Source organism: Filicampus tigris, chromosome 22 (assembly GCF_054856515.1).
Source record: "Filicampus tigris isolate MCC_2025a chromosome 22, RoL_Ftig_1.0, whole genome shotgun sequence".
Lineage (NCBI taxonomy): Eukaryota > Metazoa > Chordata > Actinopteri > Syngnathiformes > Syngnathidae > Filicampus > Filicampus tigris.
In genome coordinates, this window is record NC_141238.1 from 3,374,791 (window position 1) to 3,397,552 (window position 22,762).

Here is a 22,762-nt window from a genome sequence, read left to right on the forward strand (position 1 = left end):
GGGTTGACTTCCGCTTTAATGAGGTGGAAAGACAGTGGGAATCCATTCAGACAAGAAGATTTGCATGGACAAAAAATACAAATTAAAAAAAATTAAATAAAAATGGAACAAACAGTGACAGTTTCAACCACTTTATTTCTGTCGATGACGTGTGTGGAAAGCCATAATGGCTTTGGTTGCACTCACTGACAGTACTGTTAACCCCAAAATGCCCACTAACCCCATTACAATGGAGATCATTGTCAAGTTGTCTTTCCCTGCAAAAAAAAATAAAAAATGCTCATTTCATTCATTCAATATTAGACATTGCAATAGTACAGACAAGCTCACCCCAATCTGATAAAAATTGAGTAACTCACAGGAAGACTGTTTGACTCGTGATGCATCCCGACTGACAACGAGAGGGCCAGCAGACACCACAGCTGCTCGTTTCGAGTTTGGTTTTGTGTTGATCATGCGGGAGGCCGCTCTCTTGGTGCGTTGAGGGCCTGTGCAGTTCTAAGAGTTTGGAGGAATAATATGGGAATATTTTGAGATGTTAACTAGTGTAAATGACGTGAACTCCTTGGTAATCTATGTCATAAACCCTTGGGGGACAAACAAATGCTTAAACAATACCACAGAATTAGGCTAAAATGTCCTATAAAAGGAAGGAGTTCTGAAACTCTGGCAGAAGGATCTTGGGACACAAAGATAAGGGATATTTATTAAAGATAAGGGATACAGGGAGAAAAAGGTCCATGACTGGCCAAAGAAAAATATTCTTTGCGTAACGTATTTATGCTTACGGTGCTGTTCACATTTCTATCTTTGAATATGTTCTGTTGTTCACGCTTCTATCTTTGAATATTATTTTGAGACAGACGAAACAAAGCTGAGATCTTGAATCTTAGATTAACACCTTTGGCATGTGGAACAGCAATTGTTCTTTGTACTTATTTAGTGAGGTATGCCTCACTATTTGGTTTGACCTTAAAACTGATAGCGTTTATTTTTATTTAGTTTTCACGATTATCAATACAGTAATTGCACACAGTCAGTGTCTGATTATACCAATCGACAAATCTGAAAACGCCTTGCCTGTCCATTGAGGGACAGTTACAACTGGTACTGTGACCAAGTAGCATTACCTTTGTACAATTTTCTTTAAGTCCACATATGCCGGCCAGGCAGTGAAAGTAAAGGGGCAATTCCTCTGGCATATGGAACATTTGCATGGCAAATCTGCTTCTCTGAGCCACGCCATTCACAGACAGCCACCGGAACGTGTAGTCGATGGGACAACTAAGGGGAACAAATCAATCGACGTGATTGCACATCTCCCATCTTGGGACTAAAAGTTCAACTCACTCACCCGTCCTCAAGGAAAATGCCCTGAACTTCATTCTGTGGGTCACTGGTCTCCGTGGCCCAGCAGGACTCCACGTGCAGCAGGACGTTGGAGGTAAAAGAGGCGTTGGTGTCCAGGGCAACTTGAAAGTACAGTGTGTCCTCCGGGTCCATGCTGGCAAATTTGCGATAACTGCTGCTAAAGGACTTGTCGCTGAACAGGTCCATGGTCAAGCCGAGCTGCATGGAGGTGTTAAACTCCACCAGGGAGTAAGCATTGAACCTACAGTACGAAACATGTGGGTGTGTGTGTGGTGTGTTACTAGAAAGATGGCTCCATATCATTGGGGAACCCCAAAAAACAAAAAATACTTTCCTTATATCATGAAATTAAAATGCATTTCACAAGTTAAAAAGCAGTTGTAACTACACGAATGTTTAAAAACCAAACAATTCTGTCTAGGTGAGGATCTACTTCCATTGAGAGAATCAGAATTTGCAGTTTTTTTTCTTTTTTTTTTGAGCAGTTGGCGATGTCGCTAAATATAGCAACAGTGAGTAGCCCTTGCTTCGTAGCATGAACAAGCTCTGCCCTGGCTGTCACGGGAACAAAAGCCCCCCCACCCCTTTCCCCACCACCACCACCACCACCAAGTAGCCTATTTCTTTCTTAAATTTGATCATTTAAGTGACTTTAATGGACTGAGCAATTCAATGTGACTCACCATTTCAAATCAATGCTGACATGGGCATTGCGAATATAATGCAGAGGGTAGACGCACTTCCAGATCACTTTCAGATCCCTTCGGCTGATGGCTTCGTCCTTGGTCAGGGAGACTGCTAGTGTGTTTTGGAACTCAATGTGGGTTTTGTTTACCTGGGAGAGCACAAAGTTATTTTACATAAAAGTTGTTTTGGAGGAGGAACACTCAAACTGCATCTACTTCCGTAAGGCTGGATTTGCACTTCAAGCGACAATTTCCAATTTTTTGCTCTCAAGTGCCACAACTGGGATAGGCCTTCAAATGGAAATCCAGCCTTAGTCTCACTCTGTCTATCACTTTGGAATGTTTTATCTTTACCATACTTATTTAGCAACTTTTTCAATAACATAAACAGTGACACTCAATTACAATCAACTGCTATCAACAATCAATTGAAATCAACGGCTATTAAGTTTACCATGTCACCCAACTCACAAAAAACAAAAAGAGTAAAAATATATAAAGTATCACTTTTAGTCACTTTGGAATGTTTTAGACCAGTGATTTTCAACCAGTGCGCCGTGAGAGATCATCGGGTGTGCCGCGGGAAATGATCAAATGTCGGTTATTGACAAAAATATAGATTTCCCGATTTTATAATAATGTTTGGTTAAATTATGCCAACCATATTGTCACAGACAACAACATTTTCTTCCATGAGCTGACAGAAGGTACACAATGACACTGTACAGCCACTTTTTGTGAATTGTTTGCCAAGTGATGTGCCATGAGATTTTTTCCAATGTGAAATAGGTGCCTAGGCTGAGAAACCCTGTTTTAGACCCACAGGGCGTCCAGTCACTCACCCGTCTCTTTGTCCCACATTCCGAGCCGTGTCGAGGAGTGCGGAAGTGGAACAACATTTCGCTTTCCTCCACTTCACAGGTGGCGTTGTTCAGCACAACCTCAACCTTCCCACCGATGTACGCAGTCAGGTAGGGTTTCGCCACGCCACCAGTCATCACTTTCTCCAGACACTGACTGAAAATGCCTTTCTCTGGGAAGACAGGTGTGACTTTTATAGGTCAGCAGCAGACAAATGATTGGACTATAGAGAAGTGACTCAATTGGACAGTGATTGAGCTTCTTTCAAATTAAAAAGGTCAGATTTAAATCTGTGGCACATGCCATGGTATGTATGGGAAGGCAAGTTTGACATTATTCCCCCCTGATGCAAAGAGTAAAACTGCCCTTAAAGACAATCTCACATCGTCAAAAGTTATTTCCATTACCGTTGCAGAGCGGGTAGGAGGGCACTGGTGCCTGAAGCACGGCGCTCACATCATAGTAGCCAAAATTGCATGCGCATTGGAATGAACCCAGCGTGTTGACGCACTGAGAGTTCTGTGGACACATTGCACGGGTGGACGACGCACAAAGATCTGGACCTGAGAGAACAAAATTCCATAAAAGGCATGACAATGAAGTGGTTTTAAGCAACTCTGTCTTCTCCTACCGTCCCAGTAGAGGACTCCATCCCTCACAGAAACATAAGCATTGTCCCGGGACTTAATATAATCCATGTGAAAGTGAACCGGCAGTGGCATGTCGTCGTCTTGGTGGGACGCATCGAAAAGCATCATCTGAACCTGTGTTTTGTTCATCTCGAATGCAGGTTCCATAGCGGTCACCTCCACACGGATTGGAGGACGGACTTCAATCAACAGCTCCAGCAGCTGCAGGATACAAAATCAACACCCAAATAGGTAGGCCATTTCGTTCGACAACTATATTCATGTTATGTATCAAAAGGACTGAATGCATTCACTAAAACAATGTTGACAATGCAGGAAGCTGTGATTTCTCACCAAGTTTTGGATACTCGCCACCATTGTAGTCGTTGCCTCGGCCATTTCGTCATCCAGATCATCAGGCAGAGAACCGGGCACGACCATTCGGAGCACATAAATTTCTTCAGCTGCAACGTAAGAACGGAAAAATCAACCACCAGTAGTTACACAAATATGTTACTTGGGGTACATTTGGGATTCAGACCTTGGTCTTCATTAATGGAGTCAAGTCCAACACCCCTCACAAGGAAGCCGTATATTGAACTGTCGATTGTGAAGCACAACACCGTACGTTCCGACTCCCAGCGGCCGTCGCACTGCTCCCACAGCTCAAGGACATACGTCTTCCCTGCTTCCAGTCCCGGCAGTCGCAGCTCGGTCTGGATCACATTGTCCGTCTGGAGGGTGCTGCCGTTCACCAGGGACAGTTCGTATAAAAACGACAGGGCTAAACTGGGTGTGCCGGGAATCCACAAGGCGACAGAGTCGTTTGTGCGGTACCGGAGTTCCAACACACCACGGGGTCCTGGAAATCCAGACAACGCAGCAATGGTATGATTTATTTGTATTTATTTTTTTCATAAAAACCTCGCGAAACAATGATCAGTTTACTCTTATACACACACAAATGCGTTAGTTGTTCGAATCTATTTGTCCATATAATGCATCTTTTTCCAGTATATTGCGTACCTGTGTGCACTGGAATCGTCTCGGTGCTCATCACAACGCCATCTCCACACAGTGCGTCCACCCTGGCATGGTAAAGGCGGCACGGCAGCTGCCCTTCAACCATGTAGTCGGTAGCCAATGTAGTGCCCTGCAGCGTGTCCTCGTGGTAGATGTTGAACCTGGAAATGGACGAAGCGTCGCTCACCTCCCAGCTCAGCGTGTAGTTGTTGGAACCGAATGATGTCTGATGCAAGGCCTGGATGCTGGAGTGAGCTGTGTGACAGATATGGGTTCACCGTAAGCGTCATTTTCTCTCTTGAGAGTTTAACTGTGACAGAAGGTAGAGCTTACCAGTATTTCCATCATTCAGGATCATTTCACTGTAGTGGGCCTCCATGCCTGCTTGGCAAACCGTCTGCAGGCCAAACTTAACCTTGCTGCAGGGCTGCAGGCCAGACAAGGTAAAAACATTGTCATCCGCTGCGAGCCAGGCGGGCACCTCCTCCATGACGTGGTCCGTCCCGTTGAGATGGAAGGCCGTGAGGAGGAAGAGAAAGAACCTGAGGTTCTCTGGTAAGTCCCAGGTCAGAGATATGCTGCTGCTGTTCCATGAACTGACCCGAAGGTCTCTGGGAATGTCTGGATCTGATGGGAAACGATGACAAACCATTTGACACAACAGCCAAGATGCACAACGAGTTAAGGTTGACTGGTGCAAAGGCATTCTTTCGAATTCGTTACAGTAAGCCTCCACTCTCAACATCCCACCTTACCAATGAAAGTCGAGAGGCAGGTGACAAGGAAATTGGCCTCGGGGTCGACGCACACCACATACAGAGTACAGGAAATCAGGGAAGTGAAGAGATAGTGACTGTCAGCGATTGCATTCCTGCTCAGCATGTTATAGGAGCCCTGGTCAGCATAGTACAGGGTCACAGTGTGGCTGCTGCCGGCAGGAGCTGCTCGAGCCACCGTCCACGACAACAACAACGCGGGGGGAGACTGGGCCTCCACCTTGACGGGATACCGCAATGAGTGGCCTGGAATTAGAAAGTCAAAAGATCAAACTACTGAGAAATGGATTATGTTTGGAAAACTCAACTTTAATAGAGCTGATATCCTGTCCTGGCATTGGAAAATGAACAATGAGAGTATTGGAATGTTTCGTAGGTCTGGAGTCCATAAGCCCAATTTGCAATTTACAAAACAACTACTTACTCAATGCGTGTTCGTTTTATCTTTCAAGAAGGTATCCAATATAAATAAAGGCTCACACAAATCGATTGAATTTTCTCGTCAGTTTCCTTTAGCATCTCTGAAGTTCGGGAATCATACAATGATCAGATCTGGGCAGCTTTTCCATCCTCACGAATGCTCTCACCCGAAACTGGCGAGGGCAGACATTTATACTGTCTTCAAAATCTAAACATCATGTGGGTTGGTCTCCTCCCTGGCTGGCCCTGCCTATGGGGCTGATCTTCACCAGCTGGTCCCGTGCTCAGATCAGGGCACGCTGACCTTGAGACTTTGAACTGATTATGGCATGTGTAATTCCAAATTTGGCTTTTGGTTGACCTGTTGGCTAATATAAAGCCATTCATATAGATTCAGACCCTTCAAGAGTTTTATTGGCTCGATTTAAATGGGACACACACAAAAAAAGGCTTTCTACTAATTGTTAAATAGATGCATCTAAAGCACGCAAAGCATGCGTGTTCGTACCAAAAGCAAGGAAGAAGTTCTCATCCTGAAAGAAGAACAGTGTGCCATTTTCACAGGGGAACGCCTCAGTGGGATCCAACAAATCCAGGATGCGCTACAAACAAGGGTGATTAGGTTATGAAAACAGCTTCATTTTAATTAGGTTTTTATCATATTAATTTTTCCAACACCTGTGTCGCACTTGTTGGATATTTCCTGGGTGCCTGTCGGCCACTGACTTTGGTTTGCTTGGTACCTTAAAAGCAAACAGAAAACCTTTGAGAATGTTCTCTTGTTAATGGATAAATAAATAATTGTGTAACAGTGTGCTCACCTGGGGAAACGGTTAAAGCCCACGAGTGAAGAGTGCCTGCATATTCGAGGGTCACATTGTTTTCTACAGATGGAGGTACAGTCAAGGACACCATTTCGCCGTTTGCCCAGAGGTTTTTTAAAGCGGTGCCATTTAGCCACAGATTGCCATAACTGTGAAGCAACAATATGTCTTGTTAGACTCTGCGCTAAGATGGGCCAGTAGTAAAAAATGTGGTTAGTAAAATTAAATTTTTAATTTAAAATAAATTACCTTTCCAGAGGGTTGCCCAAGTCCATCCAACAAATGGAAAAAGAAACGTCACCTGTGCGTCCTGTTAGAGGGGGGGGGGGGGGAAAGTGTTTCTACAGGACTGCACGTTAAAAGACATTCGAAAGCGGCGCCATTCTCACCTAATGAAAAGGCTTGAGCTAACAGGGTGAAAAGGACGGCTGGAAACTCAACGAAATTCCTAGAGATAAATCAGAGTCAATGAGACAGAAACATTTCCATTGTTGATTCATGTTTTCTTACATTTTTCTTTGTAATTCCAGCAAGGAAACCGCGTTTTTGTTCGGTAAAAAGTAGGCTTTGCTGGAAGATGACAGGCCACTAATGAGTGACAGGTGAGTGATGACGTCACCTCACGTCGCTTTAGGGCCCGGAAGTTAAGTAGTCATCGTCACGTATTGTATGGAATTATGAAAAAAAACGTATGTAAATAAATATATAGGTATGTGTAAAAGTATGTTTTATAAATATTTTGCCGATATACCGCATGTTCTCAAGACATTTTTGTGTTCCGATTGGGGCGTCTCGTTCAGGGATTGACAAGTAATACCTAAATTAGTCTGTAGGTGTCAGTGTGCACCCAAATGTAGGTCTGCATTTACATGTCAACATCCGTATTCATACTTCACCTTAAATTAGATTTAAAAAAAAGACAATTGGTTTGCCGATTAGTTTCATTGTAGGGTTCAAGCATGTACAAGTAGAACATGTGTGTAAATTAATGGGTGAAAAAAATTAAAAAGTGCAATTCATGGCATACAAGCAGCGTGTTAACACTATGCATATAAACCGAAAGAAAGCACTTTAAATATAATAACACTACATAAAAACATGTCAAGAGAGCCTTCTACAGGGGAAATTGGACAGTAAGTTGGTAGTAAAATAACAATAGCAATAATAATAGGTTTGGGACTTGATTCTCTCCGGCCTTAAGGTACTTTAGCTCCATTACTTTTTTTTTTTTTTTTAAATCCACAAAATAATGCCTGTTAGGTTGAGTGAATATGGTAAATTGTTTAGAGTTGTGAATGTCTATACGTGTCCTGTGATTGGCTGGCAACCAGTCCAGGGTGTAAAAATCCATGAATCATTCGTTCCTTCGGTTTTCTAGACAAAACGAGAAGTTAAAAAAAAAAGAAAAAAAAAGCTGTTATAACGGTCGATTTGTTCATCGGATGTCATTTGTCGCAAGTTGCGTGACCCGGATGAAGAGCTGAAAGGAAAAGAGCTTTCACCTGACTCGCGGGAACTTCCATTGAGGCATACCGTCCAAATCGCCCGTTTTCTGTTTTTTTCTTTCCGTTTTCTATTTGTGCATTAAATCGGAAATCGGTAAACGAGTCGTTACACGTTTGTATATTTTAAGTTTTGGAGCGGATATTGACTAAACAAGTCTTTTTTAAAAACTTCCCGTTGTTTTGAAAAACGAATGATTGAACGGTGCTAGGATTTTTCATAAAGTGTGCCAGTTTTCATTGCGTGGAAACAAATTACATTAGGCAAAGTAAAGGCGATGTGTCCTTAATCAGAGTGCAGCATTGCAGCGCTTGTATTTAAGTGTTCGGGGTCGAGTGAACAGCACTGTGCGCAAGTCACACAGAGCAACTTTTGTCAGATTAATACTAACAAGTAATTGGAGTCACAAGGCCGTGGAGAGTCCGAGGCAGCAGTCTTGTGGAGGGATTTGTCTCATCATGATCTGAGCTGAGCTTAGTGTGTTGGAAAATAAAATATACGTGTTATTTAGCAAATATGGGTAGCTGGAAGTGTTCGCTGTTGTTGTGCACACTTTGTTTGGTGCCGACCACTGGAGAGGCAACAAAAAATGATGATGAGATCAACCTTGTCAGCTTCCTGAGACGAATCTACGCCGGACTCTTGGTGGGGGATGAGCCGTTCGTCCTCAACGCAGACTTTGGGATAAACTCCGTCGCTTGGGAAAAGCCATTTGCAGAAGGAAGCGAAGACAAACCAGTCAAGAAGGACAACAATGGGACTCCTGGACCTGTGGTGTTGACCAAAAACGGGCCGGTCAAGGGAATTACAGCAGATAAGGCCCAGATATTTTATGGGATACCCTATTCGGACCCCCCGGTTGGGGCTTACCGCTGGAAGCCACCCAGACCTGTCAGTCCTTGGAAGGGGGTTTATGATGCCACCTTCGCCAGGGCACCGTGCGTGCAGGGTTGCAGAGGAACACTTGCTGTGGAATGTCCCAAAAATGTAAGATTCAACACTTGTTATACTAGCAGGCTTTACACTGGCTCCCAATTCACTGTAGAATAGCTTTGAAAAGCTTGCTACTGGTCTATAAATCACAGAATGGTTTAGGTCCTGAATACATGAATGAAATGCTGATTGAATATAAACCCTGTCGGACTCTGAGATCTGCAGACTTGGGCCCAATAAGTGGAGCTCAGAGTTCAAGGTAAACATGGTGAAGCTGCATTTAGCTGTTATGCTGCACACAAATGGAATACGCTGCCGACAGAGGTGAAATCAGCCCTGAGTGTAAATGCTTTTAAATCCAGGTTAAAAACTTTGCTTGTTTCTGTTGTTGTTTCTTTTCCTAATAGCGTAGTGGTTAGCACGTCTGGCTCAGTGATTAAATTTGGGTTTGGATCTCCAGTGTGTTTGTGTGTTCTCCCCGTGCTTTCGTGGCTTTTCTCCAGCTTCCTCCCACATCCCCAAAACATGCATGTTATGTACATTGAAGACTCTAAATCAGGGGTCAGCAACTTGACCCCTACTCTAAATTGTCCATATAGGTAAGGTATAGTTTGGTTGTATATATGAATTGACTTTGCTAATGTGTCCCAATTAGGTCAGCGAGGATTGTCTCTACCTCAACATCTTTGTCCCCCGGGATGTGAATTTAAACGCGCCATTGCACAGTCCACTTCCAGTGATGGTGTGGATCCACGGTGGGGATTTCATCGCCGGTTCAGCCTCCAAGCCGCTGTACGACGGCCGCTTCATGAGCAACTTCACCCACACTGTGGTCGTAAGCCTTGAGTACAGACTAGGTGAGGAATAATTGTCGTAAGCCTGGAGTACACACAAGGTGAGGAAGTGTCACAGGCAGCTGTTTTTTTCCTCGGCATAATCAAACCATTAATATCATGCGTTTATACATATTTGACGCAGAATGAGAACACATAATGTGCATGCGTGTGAAAGTCATGATTTGAAAATGGCTGTTCGTAATTATTGTGTCTGCCTCTGAGGCAGAACACATGAGCAGTGCTTCGTGAAGGTAATTTGGCAAATGGCTGCCACACTGGAGTCAATTTGGCCTACTGTGATGCCGATCATGTGACTGTATGATTTAAAGGTGCGTTTGGGTTCCTGGTGTCTGGCAAAGACCCCAAAACGTCAGCCGTGGGAAATTATGGGATTTTGGACCAGCAGGCGGCACTTATTTGGGTCCAGCGGAACATTGCGATGTTTGGAGGTGACCCCAGCAAGGCAAGTATCAATCATCCATTCAATAGCAGCATGAGCACTGCACTCATTTAGGAGAAAAAAAACAAAACAAACGGTGCTTAAATAATGATTCATGTATAGCATATAATGATAATAATGTGTCCCTAAATGAATGTTTCAAAACAAAGTTCTTCACGATGAAATGTAAATAAATTCAACCCATTTAAAGTTCAATTCGCTCAACTGTACGTAGTAGTAATTCTTTCATGTACCACTGGAGGGAGCACTCACTGTTTTACAGCAATAGTCCTTATGGCAGTCACTACAGCCAATCCCAGCTGTCCTAGCTGCTCAGATGAAATGTAACTATATCACAGGGCACATAAGGAGGGAGACAACCATTCGCACGCTCAACTTTGGGTAGGTACTGTAAAAAGCTGACTTCTGTTCCCGGGCATACCTTGCGTTACAACACAGCAGCAAAAAGCATAACATTCTTGCAGTGTAATTGAATTCCTAACAGGGATTATAAATAGTATCATGCGGCCGATGTGGCAGTAACTCGCGAGTGAAAAGCCTACTGACATGCTTTTGTGTCAGGTAACAATATTCGGAGAGAGTGCCGGTGCTCAGTCTGTGGGTCTTCACCTGATCATCCAAAGCAGCAAGCCTCTGTTCAAACGGGCAATTCTGCAGAGTTTGCCTTTCTCCATCCCTCTCAAGACCAGGTGAGGAAGCGGCAGCGGTGTATCTCATCTCTCCCACACTGAAACACTCTGTCATGTAAAGTGTAAAAAAACAACAACAAAAAACCCCTCCAATCTCTTACCATAGTCACATCCACTTGTTTGAAATGTTTCAAATGGTCAGAGACACTTCTTCGCTTTAAGTCTTGGAAAAAACGAGTATACTTCGGCCTTGTTCAGACTGCCAGCCAAAATGGATGTCTCTTTTGTTTGAACAGTTTGAACAGTCACACAGCACATGAAGTTGCGAGATAGATTGAAACCACATTCGGGAGGTAGTTTCATCTCCAATTTGGACAGGATGCGTCGCCTCAGTCTGAGAAGCTCCAAACGCACAAATCCCTTTTGAAAATGTCACTGATAGTGTAGTGGTTTACGCGCCCGAGTTGTGTGCGGGCAGCGTGCGATCGATTCCCGCTCGGTGATGGTGTCTGTGTGTGTGCCCTGCTAATAGGGTTGCGTCAGGAAGGGCATCCGGCGTAAAATGCTTTGCCAAATCAATGATGCGAATCGTGCGTGCACTTCATTCGCCGCGGCGAACCCTGTGGGGACAAGCCGAAAGGATAACAACAACACAAATCCCTTTTGACTGTCCGTGGCGACGTCACTCTACGCGACGCAAATCCCAATTCGCCAGAGCAGAGCGCGCCAACCGAATGTGCGCAGCGGTAGAGAATGGAGCATATTAAAGTAATTGAAAACAGCGGTCCCTGCACAAAGGAGGAAACGCATTGACTTATCGGTCTGCGGGGAGGTAGCCAGCAACAAAAATGTGGCCCGGTCTGACCGGGGCCAAATTCGATTTGGCCACTTGCTCAAAACTGTGTGGACGCTCAGCCCTGAAAATCGGATTTGAGGATGCATGTGATTTGAATCAGATATGCCTGCAGTCTGAACGCAGTATTAAAGTTCATTTTGGGCAAAGAACCATCCCTGTAACTTAAATGGGTGTTCAAAATGGTGCGCTTCCAGAGAGCGCCTGCTCGAAACAGCCTCATTCCATGACCTTCCTTTCTTTGCTAATTGGCTGGGTGTAACCACATACTTCGACTGCCTTAGGTGGCATCCATTTTGATTCCATTTGACCAAACATGGTTCCTTGCCCTACGACGGGTGGCATACGAGTAACCACTCCAGGCCAGATGTAGTTCAACTTGATGATGACGATGACGATGACGATGACGATGACGATCCACTTTCCACGTTTCACTCACTGTATCTCTCAGACACGATGCCCTGAAGCTCGGGAAGGACTTTGCAAAACAGACAAACTGTTCCGCTGGAGACGTCGTCTGCCTGCTGTCGCTCACGCCACAGGCCGTCTTGGAAGCGCAGATGAAAACAAGTAGGACGATGCACAACAACAAAAGCAACAGCAGCGGCGGCAGTAGCGGTCCACACTTTGCAAACGCGACTGTTACATAAGAGGCGCTTGGCGGGTTGATGATGACAAACGCAAGTTTTATCTTGATTTATGGCATCCTGCGAAATAACTCTTGGGAGGAACCTTGAAAGGAGCTGTTTGCTTTTTAGTGCTCCAGTATATCTTTCTGAGGCGTGATAGCCCTGAAACTCCAAAACAGAAGGTGTTTCATCAAGAGTGTTTTTCCTGTCTGACCTTATGAAAGTCTGGCGTCAAGTCCCTTCAGGTAGTATTTTGCAGATAACGGGCAATTCTGTGATGCCAGGTTCCAAGCTCGTGAACCCCTTCAGGTTCCTGGAGGTGTTCGAGACCTGGGGTCCTTTTATTGATGGCGAATTCATCAAGGAGCAGCCGGTCACTGCCTTCCAGAAAGGCCACTGGCACAAGGAGAAATCACTGCTGCTGGGTAAAACTCAAGACACACGGTTCAGTATGGATGCGAGGCACCGAATTCCCCTTGCTTCTCATTGTGACACCGCAAATCATCACAAGGAGTTCACATTGGAGCCTTTGTTTTCTTTCTGTGCTGCAGGTACAACCTCAGAGGAAGGCGTGATCTTTGTGTACGGCGTCTTTAGCAAGCCCGTGTCTGCGGTGGAGTCCATCATGTACGTTACGGCCATCTTCAAACAGCACAGCATACGCATCCTGCACAAGTACCTGCCCCTCTACAGAGACTCTGATCGGAGAGAGATGCTGGCTCAGGTGAGACCGCCATTTATGAATGTAAACGTGGGTTTTGTCATCATTAGTAGAGATAGTCTATCTAGCCATACAGATGATAATAGCTAAATTATCAAATAAAAACAGGGGCAATTATGTTATGGGATGGGGCGATTATTAGGTTTCCCACACAGAACATACTGTATTAGGTGAAGGACAAATAATAACAATAGTAACAAATAAACACAGTGCGGCTCAGCTTCTGGCTAGTGAGTGAAGTGTTTAAAAAAAAAAAAAAGTGCAAATGCAATTTCTCCAGGCTCTTCAGATGGGGAGGAATGTTAGTTCACTCTTTTCAAAATGGTGGCCGTTTCCTATAGAGACAAACTAGAGTACTGATGTTGCACTTTCCTAAAAGGAAAAGATTGAATCCTTTGATGTTTCATTTCAATGTCCTTAAATCTGGTCTTATTCAAGCATAAGCAGTTTGTTCTACATTTTGTTTCCATACTGTACTGAATGCCATTGTCAGCCAAACAAACTCAAAACCTAGGTTGGTGATTTTCGATGGACCGTTAACACTTCTAGCAATTATACATTCATGTGATTTCACTGTAAAAGGCTCCAGCTCGCCGACAACCGCCGTGAGGACAAACGCTAGCCAAAATAGATGGTTTGCCTTATAATCCACTTGCATTGGGGCCACGTGGGTCATCTAGGATTTTCACCACATGCTGTACAAATGCAAGACATGTACAATGGATATAGTATGTGACAAATACTATAGTGTCGTGTAAAGGACAGACTCCGCGTCTAGGAAGCCACGTTTTGTTTTGGTTTCTTTTCTGGTCGTACTGCAGTGAAAGACAGATCAATAATTACATGTAGTCAGATAGTATTGCTAAAACAGCAAATCTAATGGTGCCTTAAAGACTTTTATGATAGTATAAAAGAACAAAAGGCCTTTTAAATGTACACTGTGGCCATCCTCGGGGCCCTCTACTGGTCCCACAGAGCCCAACATTGTGCCTTAACGGGCAAGTAAAGCCTCAAAAGGTAGCAGGGGGCATTTTGATCCATTCCAAAGTTTAAAATATGGTATCAAGACATTTTGGGGGAGGCACTTAAAGAAGCCTTGATGCAGCAATGCTAGATGAAGGATCATTTTGCGCAAAACAAAACGCAGCTCACTAACAACCACGGGGAGTTTGGCAGGCTTGCGTTCTTCAATTTAACTTTGGACTCAAGCCTCATTGCTTGCGTTTCACATTATTGTGCAATTATTTGTAATCTAACGTCGGCCTCTGTGCACAAACGTGGAGCTATACGATCACGTGGAAGCCAAATGCGAAGTGAGGGAATTACAGAGATGGAGGATAATGGGGGAAGGCATCACATGGTTTCTTTTTCTTATTGGCCAAATGCGAGTTTGGGACATAAACATGCTCTCTTATTTGTTTTTATGATAAGACAGAGACACTGATTGCATTCTAACGGTTTGTGGAGACACTTTGGTGGACTTTATTGGTTTATTAATAATGGCATTTTTCAGACTTGCACATGAAGTGAAGACAAAGTAATAAAATGGGAAAAGTCAAGCCAAAAGACCACAAAATTCAATCCAACACTGTATACGTTACCATTTAAAAGCAAATAGTTATCTATTTACGGTATATTACAAATCAATGCAGTGAGAGAACGACCCCCCCCCCCCGACATTAAAAACTGACGAGCAAAGTCACTTCAAAGCTCTGCTGCAGGGCGCATTTAATTAAGCAGAAGAGACAATAATGAATGCAAATTTGAATTTCCCAGCTCACAGAGAGAGCCAGAGAAGCGTCTGTCATTTAGACTGAGTCCAATTGTGTGCAAATCAGGATTTTTATTCCATTTAATAGCAATTTGGGGCTTTTATTCAGCCCGTAACACCTGATTTCAGAGAAAAGCGAACGAATGCCGTTGCGGACGTGCAGCCAGGCATCAATAACCTGCCATTTGGTCTTCGACAGATGGGTGGTCATGCTTGGATCAATGTCTGCAGTTGTGAGCCTCTGCGGTGACGCTTTGGGCTGTGATTCATTCAGGAAAAAAAAAAGGTCACGCATCCTAAAACCCAAGCAATTAAGAAAATAATGGACCTGTACCGAAAGATGTTTGAGCACTTATTCGATAGCCCTGACATCCATCTTAATATGTACTAGTGTACTATTTGTCCTCACTAGTAAGACAGTCCAGTGCACAAGTAGAAAGACTATTTCTTACTCGTAATTTTCCCACCACTTTTGGCCTAGTCGTTAGCAATTGAACGCTACTGTGCTGCACAAGTAACACTACAAAGCCCGACCAGTAGGCATGTGTCGCACACCAGTAGCAGCCTCCTTACTAAGGATATCAAATAAATGAGTAAACGCCTTTGTGCGAAGCAGTTATTCAATATCCATGTCGCGGTATGCTCTTTTTCCTCAATAGTGGGACAGATCTGGCATACTAGTAGAACAAGTACAAGTTACTTGTGAGGCAAAAACTGTGCACTAGTTAACACGTGCGCTTTCACGTACTACTCCTGACACAATCAAATTCTTCCGGTTACGATCCAGCCCTTCACTAGTTGTACTACTATTGCCTGGATGTGCACCGTTTTACCTCACTAGTGTCATGTAGTTGTCCTGCTAGTATGCCAAAGTTGTCCTGCTAGTGAGGACAAAGAGCACACTAGTACATGGACGTTAATCTGGATATCAGGATTAACCAATAAATTCTGAAATGGCTTTCCATTCAACTGTTTCAGCTTTCATTTGATTAGGTGGCTGCCGGTGAGTAACACATGCCAACTACCGTAGTTGTTTGATGTTTGGCATACTAGTAGGACAGTGACAGCTAGTGAGGTAAACCTGTGCAGTCGTTGACAACTGTGTACTGTGCTCCTAGGGAAGGCCATGAGGTTAGCTAGTAGAATTGTATTTTGTCACTTGTAGTACTAGTAGTGCACAGTTGTCAACTAGTGTTCAGTTTTGCCTCGCTGATAACATGCAGTGGTCTTATGTCAAGTTGTCCCATAGTGAGGACAAAGAGCATATTAGGACATGGATGAAGATCAAGGACTTCTGAATAAATGCTACACCGACTTTCCTTCTTGCGCATGGCTATGCCTGTATTGTATCCTCAAGGGTATCATTATTTCGGTCCAACCTTCCTTCCTACAGAGGGAGCTAAGTCTCCAGCTCTTCTTCGATCGCAGCCAAGTCAAACCCTCCCTACCCCTTTCCATCATTAGTATGTGGCTGGAAGCATTGAGGGCCAGCTATACCTGCATGGGAATCACGGAGTTAAGTCAGTTTGAGATGCAGCCAGACTGCTCGCACCAGGAAGTGACTTGTCTGTCATAAACACCCACAGTGGCAGGTCATGACCCCAGAATAATTCATGAAGCACAAGGCAGACACAGCCGGCCGGGTGATGTGGGGACACTGCTTGAGATGTTGTTTTGAAAACACACATTTTGCTAGACGCGTCATCAAAATGCGGGATTCTGATTACTTACGGGCATGGATTCTGGGGTCAGTCACAGTCTGTGATGTCGATGAAAGCTCAAGGTGCGCACTTCAGGGAGGACGGGGAGGTCAAGAGGTGATACTCTTGCACGCGTTTAGTATTCACCGACAGTCGGGGCCGCCGCTGGAACACGCGCTCACACATGCGCGCGCGCACTTACGTGTCTTCATAAAGGGCACTTTCCGGAGGATGTGATTGTGGGGGTCGTCATAAATGTCAGCCAGTTCACCGCAGACGTTGATAGTGAGAGCTCAGCAATTCTCCCCCCTCCCAAACCACTTCTGCCTGCAAACACGATGGAATTGGATCAGCAAAATTTGGAAAATGCATGTAGGACACATTTTGCAAAGCAGCACGACAGTGGAGAGAAATACAGCGTAAATACAGTGCATTTGCACAACCACCACCTTTGAGGGCTGTGTTACATAACTTCATCCCGAGACTAAATGTTGTTCAAGTCCAGTATGCGCTGTTTGGGACAAAAGTAACAACGTGGGAAGTTAAGTCCATACGTAGGTGTGTGAATCTCTGCGTACAGCTGTGTGGGTGCAGGCTCCAGTACTGTAAAGGACAGTCAAGCGTTTTAAAATAGTCTGCCTCCATTTATTAAGTTCATCTGTAATCATTTGTTGTTGTACAAAAACACACGGTGCGGCGTCTGCGATGTCGACTCACAAATGAAGAGAAGGACCATATCTGTCTCCTCCTCACTTCAGATCGTCACAGACTTCGCCTTCCTGTGCCCGTCACGGAGGTCGGCGCGTGCCGGCACGGAAGCGGGAAGCCAAGCGTGGATGTACATATTCGACCACGTGACGTCGGACCCCCGCGTCTGGTCCGGTCTGACCTTCTGCTACCGGCACGTCTGCCACGGCGCCGAGTTGCCGTTCGTCTTCGACTCGGCCCCCGTGGCCAACTTCACCATGACGCCGGCCGAGAAGCTGCTTTCCAATCGGATGCTGTGCTACTGGGCGGCCTTCGCCCACACGGGTGACCCGTCCTCACGGGTCCGTCAGACGACCTTCTGCCGGGAGCAACGTCTACCCGTGTGGCCTCGCTATTCTGAGACCAACGGATGGCTGGTCATGAACCTGACGGTGCGCTCGCATGCACAAGTGGGGACCAGGAGCCATGTGTGTGACTTCTGGGACCATCTGGATGTCTACTAGGGTTGCAAAATGTCGGGATGTTTCACAGTTGGCAACTTCCTACGGGAATATATGAGGATAAACCAGGAATTTAACAAAACTGAAGGTTGGCTTGATAGGGAACATGAATATAGTTGGGGAAAGTATCATTTTTGTTCCAAACAAAGTGTTTGTATCCAAGCGTAAACATAATACTTTTCCGTGACATTATCCTCAATTACCAGTCAATTCCCATGAAAATTTCCAATTTGGAATAATTCCAAAATTCCCCACTTTAAAATCCCATGGAAATTGAATTTTCCAACCCTTTGCAATCTTTGCATTTACAGGTAGACAAAGAGTCATTTTCACCAAGCAGTACTTTAAAGGGCCTGTATCAAGCAAAATCAACTTCTTGGGAGCTATTAACCATGTTAAAATACTAATTCCTCACTAAAACACCCCCAATAATAAACGTATTTTCCAATCAACACATGACTGTTTCATTTCTTCATTAACATGATATTCCAAAGAGTAGGGATTCTCAAAGTGTGTTACGGAAAACCGTGTATGATATATATATATATATATATATATATATATATATACATACACACACACACACACACACACACACATACCGGTATATATATATGTGTGTGTATATGTATGTATATGCATATATGTACAGTACATATAAAACAATACACATGCCTCTTCGTGTGGTCTGAAGACTGAAAACTGCACAATTATAATGTGACACTCTGTTTCGTCTACCTTGCAGGCTTTTGTATATTCCCATGAGATTTCTCATATAATTGGTATAATGCAACACTTTTTCCATCCCAAACTGGGTCTCGAGACCTATTCGCACAAACCGAGGAGGCGGACTGAGACTACAATGCAATTTGTTCATAGCTCACTGAGAATTGTGTTATTCTAAATGTTGCGCTATATGAAGAAGAAGAATTAGTGATAAATTAACAGTGGCTGTTGGCTCAATTAAGGTTGAGCCAAGTGATGTCATTTGCGCGTTCCCAAGCTATGGTATCACTGTGCACATTTGAAAGCATTTGATTATGCTGTTATTTTCTACCGTGTGCAATGAAAATGTGACTGAGGAAAGAAAAACACATTATGCTGCCGATGTGAGCGTGATTTGTTTGTCGTTAAAGCCTGAAATAACTTCAACTGTGTGTTTACTTACGGCAACATTATTACGCCTATACGTTTGCTTACATTTCAATTGGTTTATTGACTCTGTTCAAACGTGTTGGAAAGTATTGGATCGGTGTCGCCGTTCCCAGCTTGAATTTTACTCGGAAGGGAAATCGGTGGTTACCGACATCAATCCTGGGCGGACAAATGGCCAATCGCAGCCGCGGGATGCTAAACTTCCGTTTACTACGACAAAGATCACGGATTGAAATTCTGCAGCTGCTTTGAGGACTCGCTGATTATGGCACATAAAGAAGAGATGGGCTAATAAACGTAACTTTATTTCAAGGTACGTAAAAGCAGCGGCCTGCGGGGCCCGGCCGCGATGAGCGGCGCAGTAACATTTAAGGTCAGCCAGGCGCACTTTCATCACTGCTTGGTTATCGGGATGAGGGGCCCGGGGCTCAAGAAGAGTCCAATAAATTAACTCCACTATGCCCCATGCATTGATCCATCCCTCGAATGGCGACAACTGGATTGTTCTCACCTCTGAGCTGTGGCTTAGCCTGTCACTAATGCTGCTTGTTTTTGAAACCTTGTCCTTGCAGAATCCGCTCTTCTTACCTCCGTCAAGAGGGGAACTTGAGAACGACTGGAAAATCGGAGCAATAATGCTGTGCACTTATAGACACGCTCTCCACCTAGAAGGCTTTTCAAGTGCATTTGAATTAAAGTGAGAGACGAACTTGATAGAGAAGTTCAAAGCTTTCTTAGTACCCTATTCAAAATGTCACTCACATTTTGAGATGGACAGGTTGTGTTCTTTATTTAAACCTATTTAGCTGGATTCCGTTTGGATGGAGCAACGGGAGAATAACTAAATATGGCACTTGAATGGTCAAATTTCTACATATCGGTCCATGTTGTCAACGTCCAACAAAAAGCATCCTCGTTAACTGTTGAAATGAATGGAAATTGAAAATGATTGATAACGCATTTAATCTGTTGCCCAAAAAAAAAAAAATCCGTTTGTCATTGGTAAAGGTCCACTCAACAGTATAAAAATACAGAAAGGGCACCACCTCTCCACAGAAAGCAAGCCATTTTCTCGTCATATTTTTAGGTTTTATGTTCGATTTTTTCTCAATATAGTGCACAATGACTAGGAAATGGGAACAAATCACACTTTGGTTGCGGAACAAGATGTCTGCACATGAACATCCTTCACATTTCCACACCTGAATGCGGCCAGATAAATCATTCCAAGCTCACTTTCTTTCTTCCGAAGCAACAGCAGCTATTGGAAATACAAAATTAAACATCTCCATTGTAGTATGCAGCTCTGGAAAAAAATAACAGCCTTCTTTAAAATTCTGACCATTTTGAATTTTCTGCAAAAAATGTTCTAAACGACAATATTTGTATTTGGAATTTGGGAGGTTTGTTGTCAGCATATATAAGTTCATTTTACATTGAACTTTGAAGAGCAAAATCAGAGATCAGGGCTCTTGATTTTTTTCTTCTTTTTTTTTTCCCCCAGCACAGTATATCATTGTCATGCTGAGCTACGGGTGAGTAAACCTAGCTGGCTCCTAGCACCTCTCAGTTCCAAAAGTGGCGGCTGTGCTGTAGTGCATGCAAGCCTTTTTTTGGTCTTCAGCCTTGAGCATCTATCACAACAAATTCCATTATCCTGCACATCAGCACAGCGGCGGCTCGCCTGCGTTGGGTCCCCAAAACTGAGCAGCCCAAGGACCCTCGAGAACCACTGTGCGTGCGCGCGCGTGATGTCCCAAGGGCGTGTGACGTCAAAGTGCATTCAAACTCTCCCCTACATATGAGATGACGTGACGCATTATGTTCGTCGCTGCCAACTAAGACAGTATTACTCAAACATGACTTTTAGTCTGGAGGAGCAGAATGTTCCACACATACTCAAGGCAATGTTAAAATGGACGGTTCATGAAATTCACTTGATACTTCATTAGGTACGCCTCCCAATTTCAGCTTCAGATGCAGCGGCCGTGAAAAAAAAAAAAAAGATCTTATCTTTGCCTTTACAAAGACAATATACAGATTTGACTGATGCTATCAGAGATGTATTCATTTAAAGGGGCTATATTTTGAAAGAGCCTTATTACACTTCATTTCTTGCTAACAAATAGAAATAAAAAGAGGGTCATTGGGTTGCCTTCAAATCCATCAACTGTCCAATTACACAACCAAGTCAATCTTTTGTTAGCCGCCTATTTCTGAGCATGTGTGTGTGAGTGAGCTGCTATGATTTTTGCCTCACGGTCAAATCACAATTCAGATCATTGACATAATACCCCGCCCGTGCCGAGTTTCCCCGGTTACAGGAAGATCTGTCCAAAGCATCATTTCAAAGCAAAAAGGTAAGCAGAGCCGAGTTTTGTTGGATGCTCCGATTCGCTTACGACACACTTGATCACCGCGTGGCGTTCACGACGCGTTATTTGTGTTTGGCAATGTGTCCCAGGCATGCGCCACATACACGGATCTGCACACTAATTGATCTGATCGTGAAGCGCTGCCTCCACGAGGGAAAACATTGATTCTGGCGCCTCAGTTGATTTTTGGGGGGGATTCGGGCCTGAAAGCGCAACCCCGTTTAGCTTCGCCAATAGTCACCACGGCAAGGAAATCTAATTGCCATTGGCTTAGCAGTATACAGGGCTGGGGGAGCGCGGGCTCACTTGCATGTGATACTGCCGCCCACTCAAAACAGCCGAACACAAAGTGACACTGCTTGGTGCATTTTGACCGCAGCACATCGCAGACATCTGGGAAACGTTTTGAATTAAGTTGTGAAAATGACTGAGGAAAAGAAATGAGCATTAGTATTGTTCTGTTGTTTCTCATAAGGTGTGACTACAACCAAGTTCCCTGCATTTGAACTTGCATGTGTGCAGTGGCGTAAGGTTTCCCGCGTGAACAACAGTCTATCTTTTCTCTTTGTTCCATCTCTCCGACACGCCTCTCAGCAGACAGAGGAGGTAAACCCCCAGCCCCAAGCAACCATCCATACATCCCGCTCACAGCACAGCGAGCTGATCTTCCCTTAAAGTGACACTCAGCCGACCGCATCGACGAGTGTAACCAAGGCCTTTCTTCCGTCATAGAGTTCCAGCTCACCCTAACACACTCATGATGTTTTATTCTCACAAACCCGCCCTCAAAATGTTTTAGCGGATATGTGATACATTGAGAAGGATTGCCATTGCAGTAAAGTCACCCGCTTGTCAAAGGCTACCCGCAGCGCCATTATGTTGTCATCCGATATGTTCAGCGTGCATTCACACATTGCTGGGAGCCGAGACATTATACTGGTGGGAAATATAAGACGAGAACGCAACAATGTCAACCCCCGCGCGGTTGAATTTGTTACAGTCATGCATTTAAAAGACAGATCAATCTACTCGTGCAGAAAACGCGCCATCTGTCCGACATAATGGATTGCAGGCAGCACAACAATGTCAAGCGCAAAGTCAGTACACACGGGGAAATGAATATACACATAAAACTCGCACAACTGTCCCTTCCTCTTTTTTTTTGTTTTCTTTTTCTTTTTGCCAGTTTCCCTATGACAAGTCACTGTGTCTTCCAGTGCATCTTTAGGACCAAAGTGGCAAAACTATGACTAAGCATGCGGCTCAGCGACGCGCTTGCACGAGAAAGACAAATGCTCATACTGCCGTAAAGGAAGCGGGAGCAAGGTGTTCACTATCTATTGGAAGGGTAATATGTTTTCGACGTGAAATGCGCGTTCATGTCCCACAATGTCAGTGA

At 44.3% G+C, this 22,762-nt stretch overlaps 3 protein-coding genes and 1 long non-coding RNA gene across 8 annotated transcripts in view; 2 read left to right on the forward strand and 2 right to left on the reverse strand.

Annotated features, from left to right (window-relative positions):
• Window positions 1-98: 98 nt before the first annotated feature.
• Window positions 99-14,795, reverse strand: LOC147126516 (uncharacterized). Of its 3 annotated transcripts, XM_086021908.1 has the most exons (22): window positions 10,932-14,794; window positions 9,703-9,905; window positions 8,964-9,060; window positions 8,700-8,862; window positions 6,980-7,038; window positions 6,840-6,900; window positions 6,588-6,739; window positions 6,445-6,509; window positions 6,275-6,368; window positions 5,326-5,592; window positions 4,904-5,197; window positions 4,574-4,825; window positions 4,089-4,409; window positions 3,902-4,011; window positions 3,550-3,769; window positions 3,326-3,481; window positions 2,900-3,090; window positions 2,055-2,206; window positions 1,355-1,612; window positions 1,131-1,284; window positions 360-498; window positions 99-257 (listed from the first exon to the last, which is right to left on the reverse strand). In XM_086021908.1, exons 6-22 carry the CDS (start codon window positions 6,863-6,865, stop codon window positions 133-135), a joined length of 2,976 nt encoding a protein of 991 aa, XP_085878034.1. In that variant the 5' UTR covers window positions 6,866-6,900; window positions 6,980-7,038; window positions 8,700-8,862; window positions 8,964-9,060; window positions 9,703-9,905; window positions 10,932-14,794; the 3' UTR covers window positions 99-132. The 3 variants fall into 3 exon arrangements, with proteins under 3 accessions (XP_085878034.1, XP_085878035.1, XP_085878033.1); XM_086021909.1 differs by lacking the exons at window positions 8,700-8,862; window positions 8,964-9,060; window positions 9,703-9,905 and having other exon boundaries at window positions 10,932-14,795; XM_086021907.1 differs by lacking the exons at window positions 8,700-8,862; window positions 8,964-9,060; window positions 9,703-9,905; window positions 10,932-14,794 and adding an exon at window positions 7,101-7,244.
• On the forward strand, window positions 8,004-10,184 carry LOC147126517 (cAMP-regulated D2 protein-like). The gene is made up of 2 exons (XM_086021926.1): window positions 8,004-9,080; window positions 9,682-10,184. The coding sequence occupies exons 1-2, from the start codon at window positions 8,610-8,612 to the stop codon at window positions 9,892-9,894; spliced, it is 684 nt and encodes a 227-aa protein (XP_085878052.1). The 5' UTR covers window positions 8,004-8,609; the 3' UTR covers window positions 9,895-10,184.
• On the forward strand, window positions 10,334-18,285 carry LOC147126518 (acetylcholinesterase 1-like). Of its 3 annotated transcripts, XM_086021924.1 has the most exons (5): window positions 10,334-10,703; window positions 10,884-11,011; window positions 12,256-12,374; window positions 12,718-13,157; window positions 17,384-18,285. In XM_086021924.1, exons 3-5 carry the CDS (start codon window positions 12,365-12,367, stop codon window positions 17,834-17,836), a joined length of 903 nt encoding a protein of 300 aa, XP_085878050.1. In that variant the 5' UTR covers window positions 10,334-10,703; window positions 10,884-11,011; window positions 12,256-12,364; the 3' UTR covers window positions 17,837-18,285. The 3 variants fall into 3 exon arrangements, with proteins under 3 accessions (XP_085878050.1, XP_085878051.1, XP_085878049.1); XM_086021925.1 differs by lacking the exons at window positions 10,334-10,703; window positions 10,884-11,011 and having other exon boundaries at window positions 12,021-12,374; XM_086021923.1 differs by lacking the exons at window positions 10,334-10,703; window positions 10,884-11,011; window positions 12,256-12,374 and having other exon boundaries at window positions 12,476-13,157.
• LOC147126519 (uncharacterized) overlaps window positions 14,818-22,762 on the reverse strand; it is a 38,127-nt gene continuing 30,182 nt past the window's right edge. Inside the window, exon 5 of the long non-coding RNA XR_015084634.1 lies at window positions 14,818-16,952. This is a non-coding gene — a long non-coding RNA (uncharacterized LOC147126519). The remainder of the gene's footprint in view (window positions 16,953-22,762) is intronic.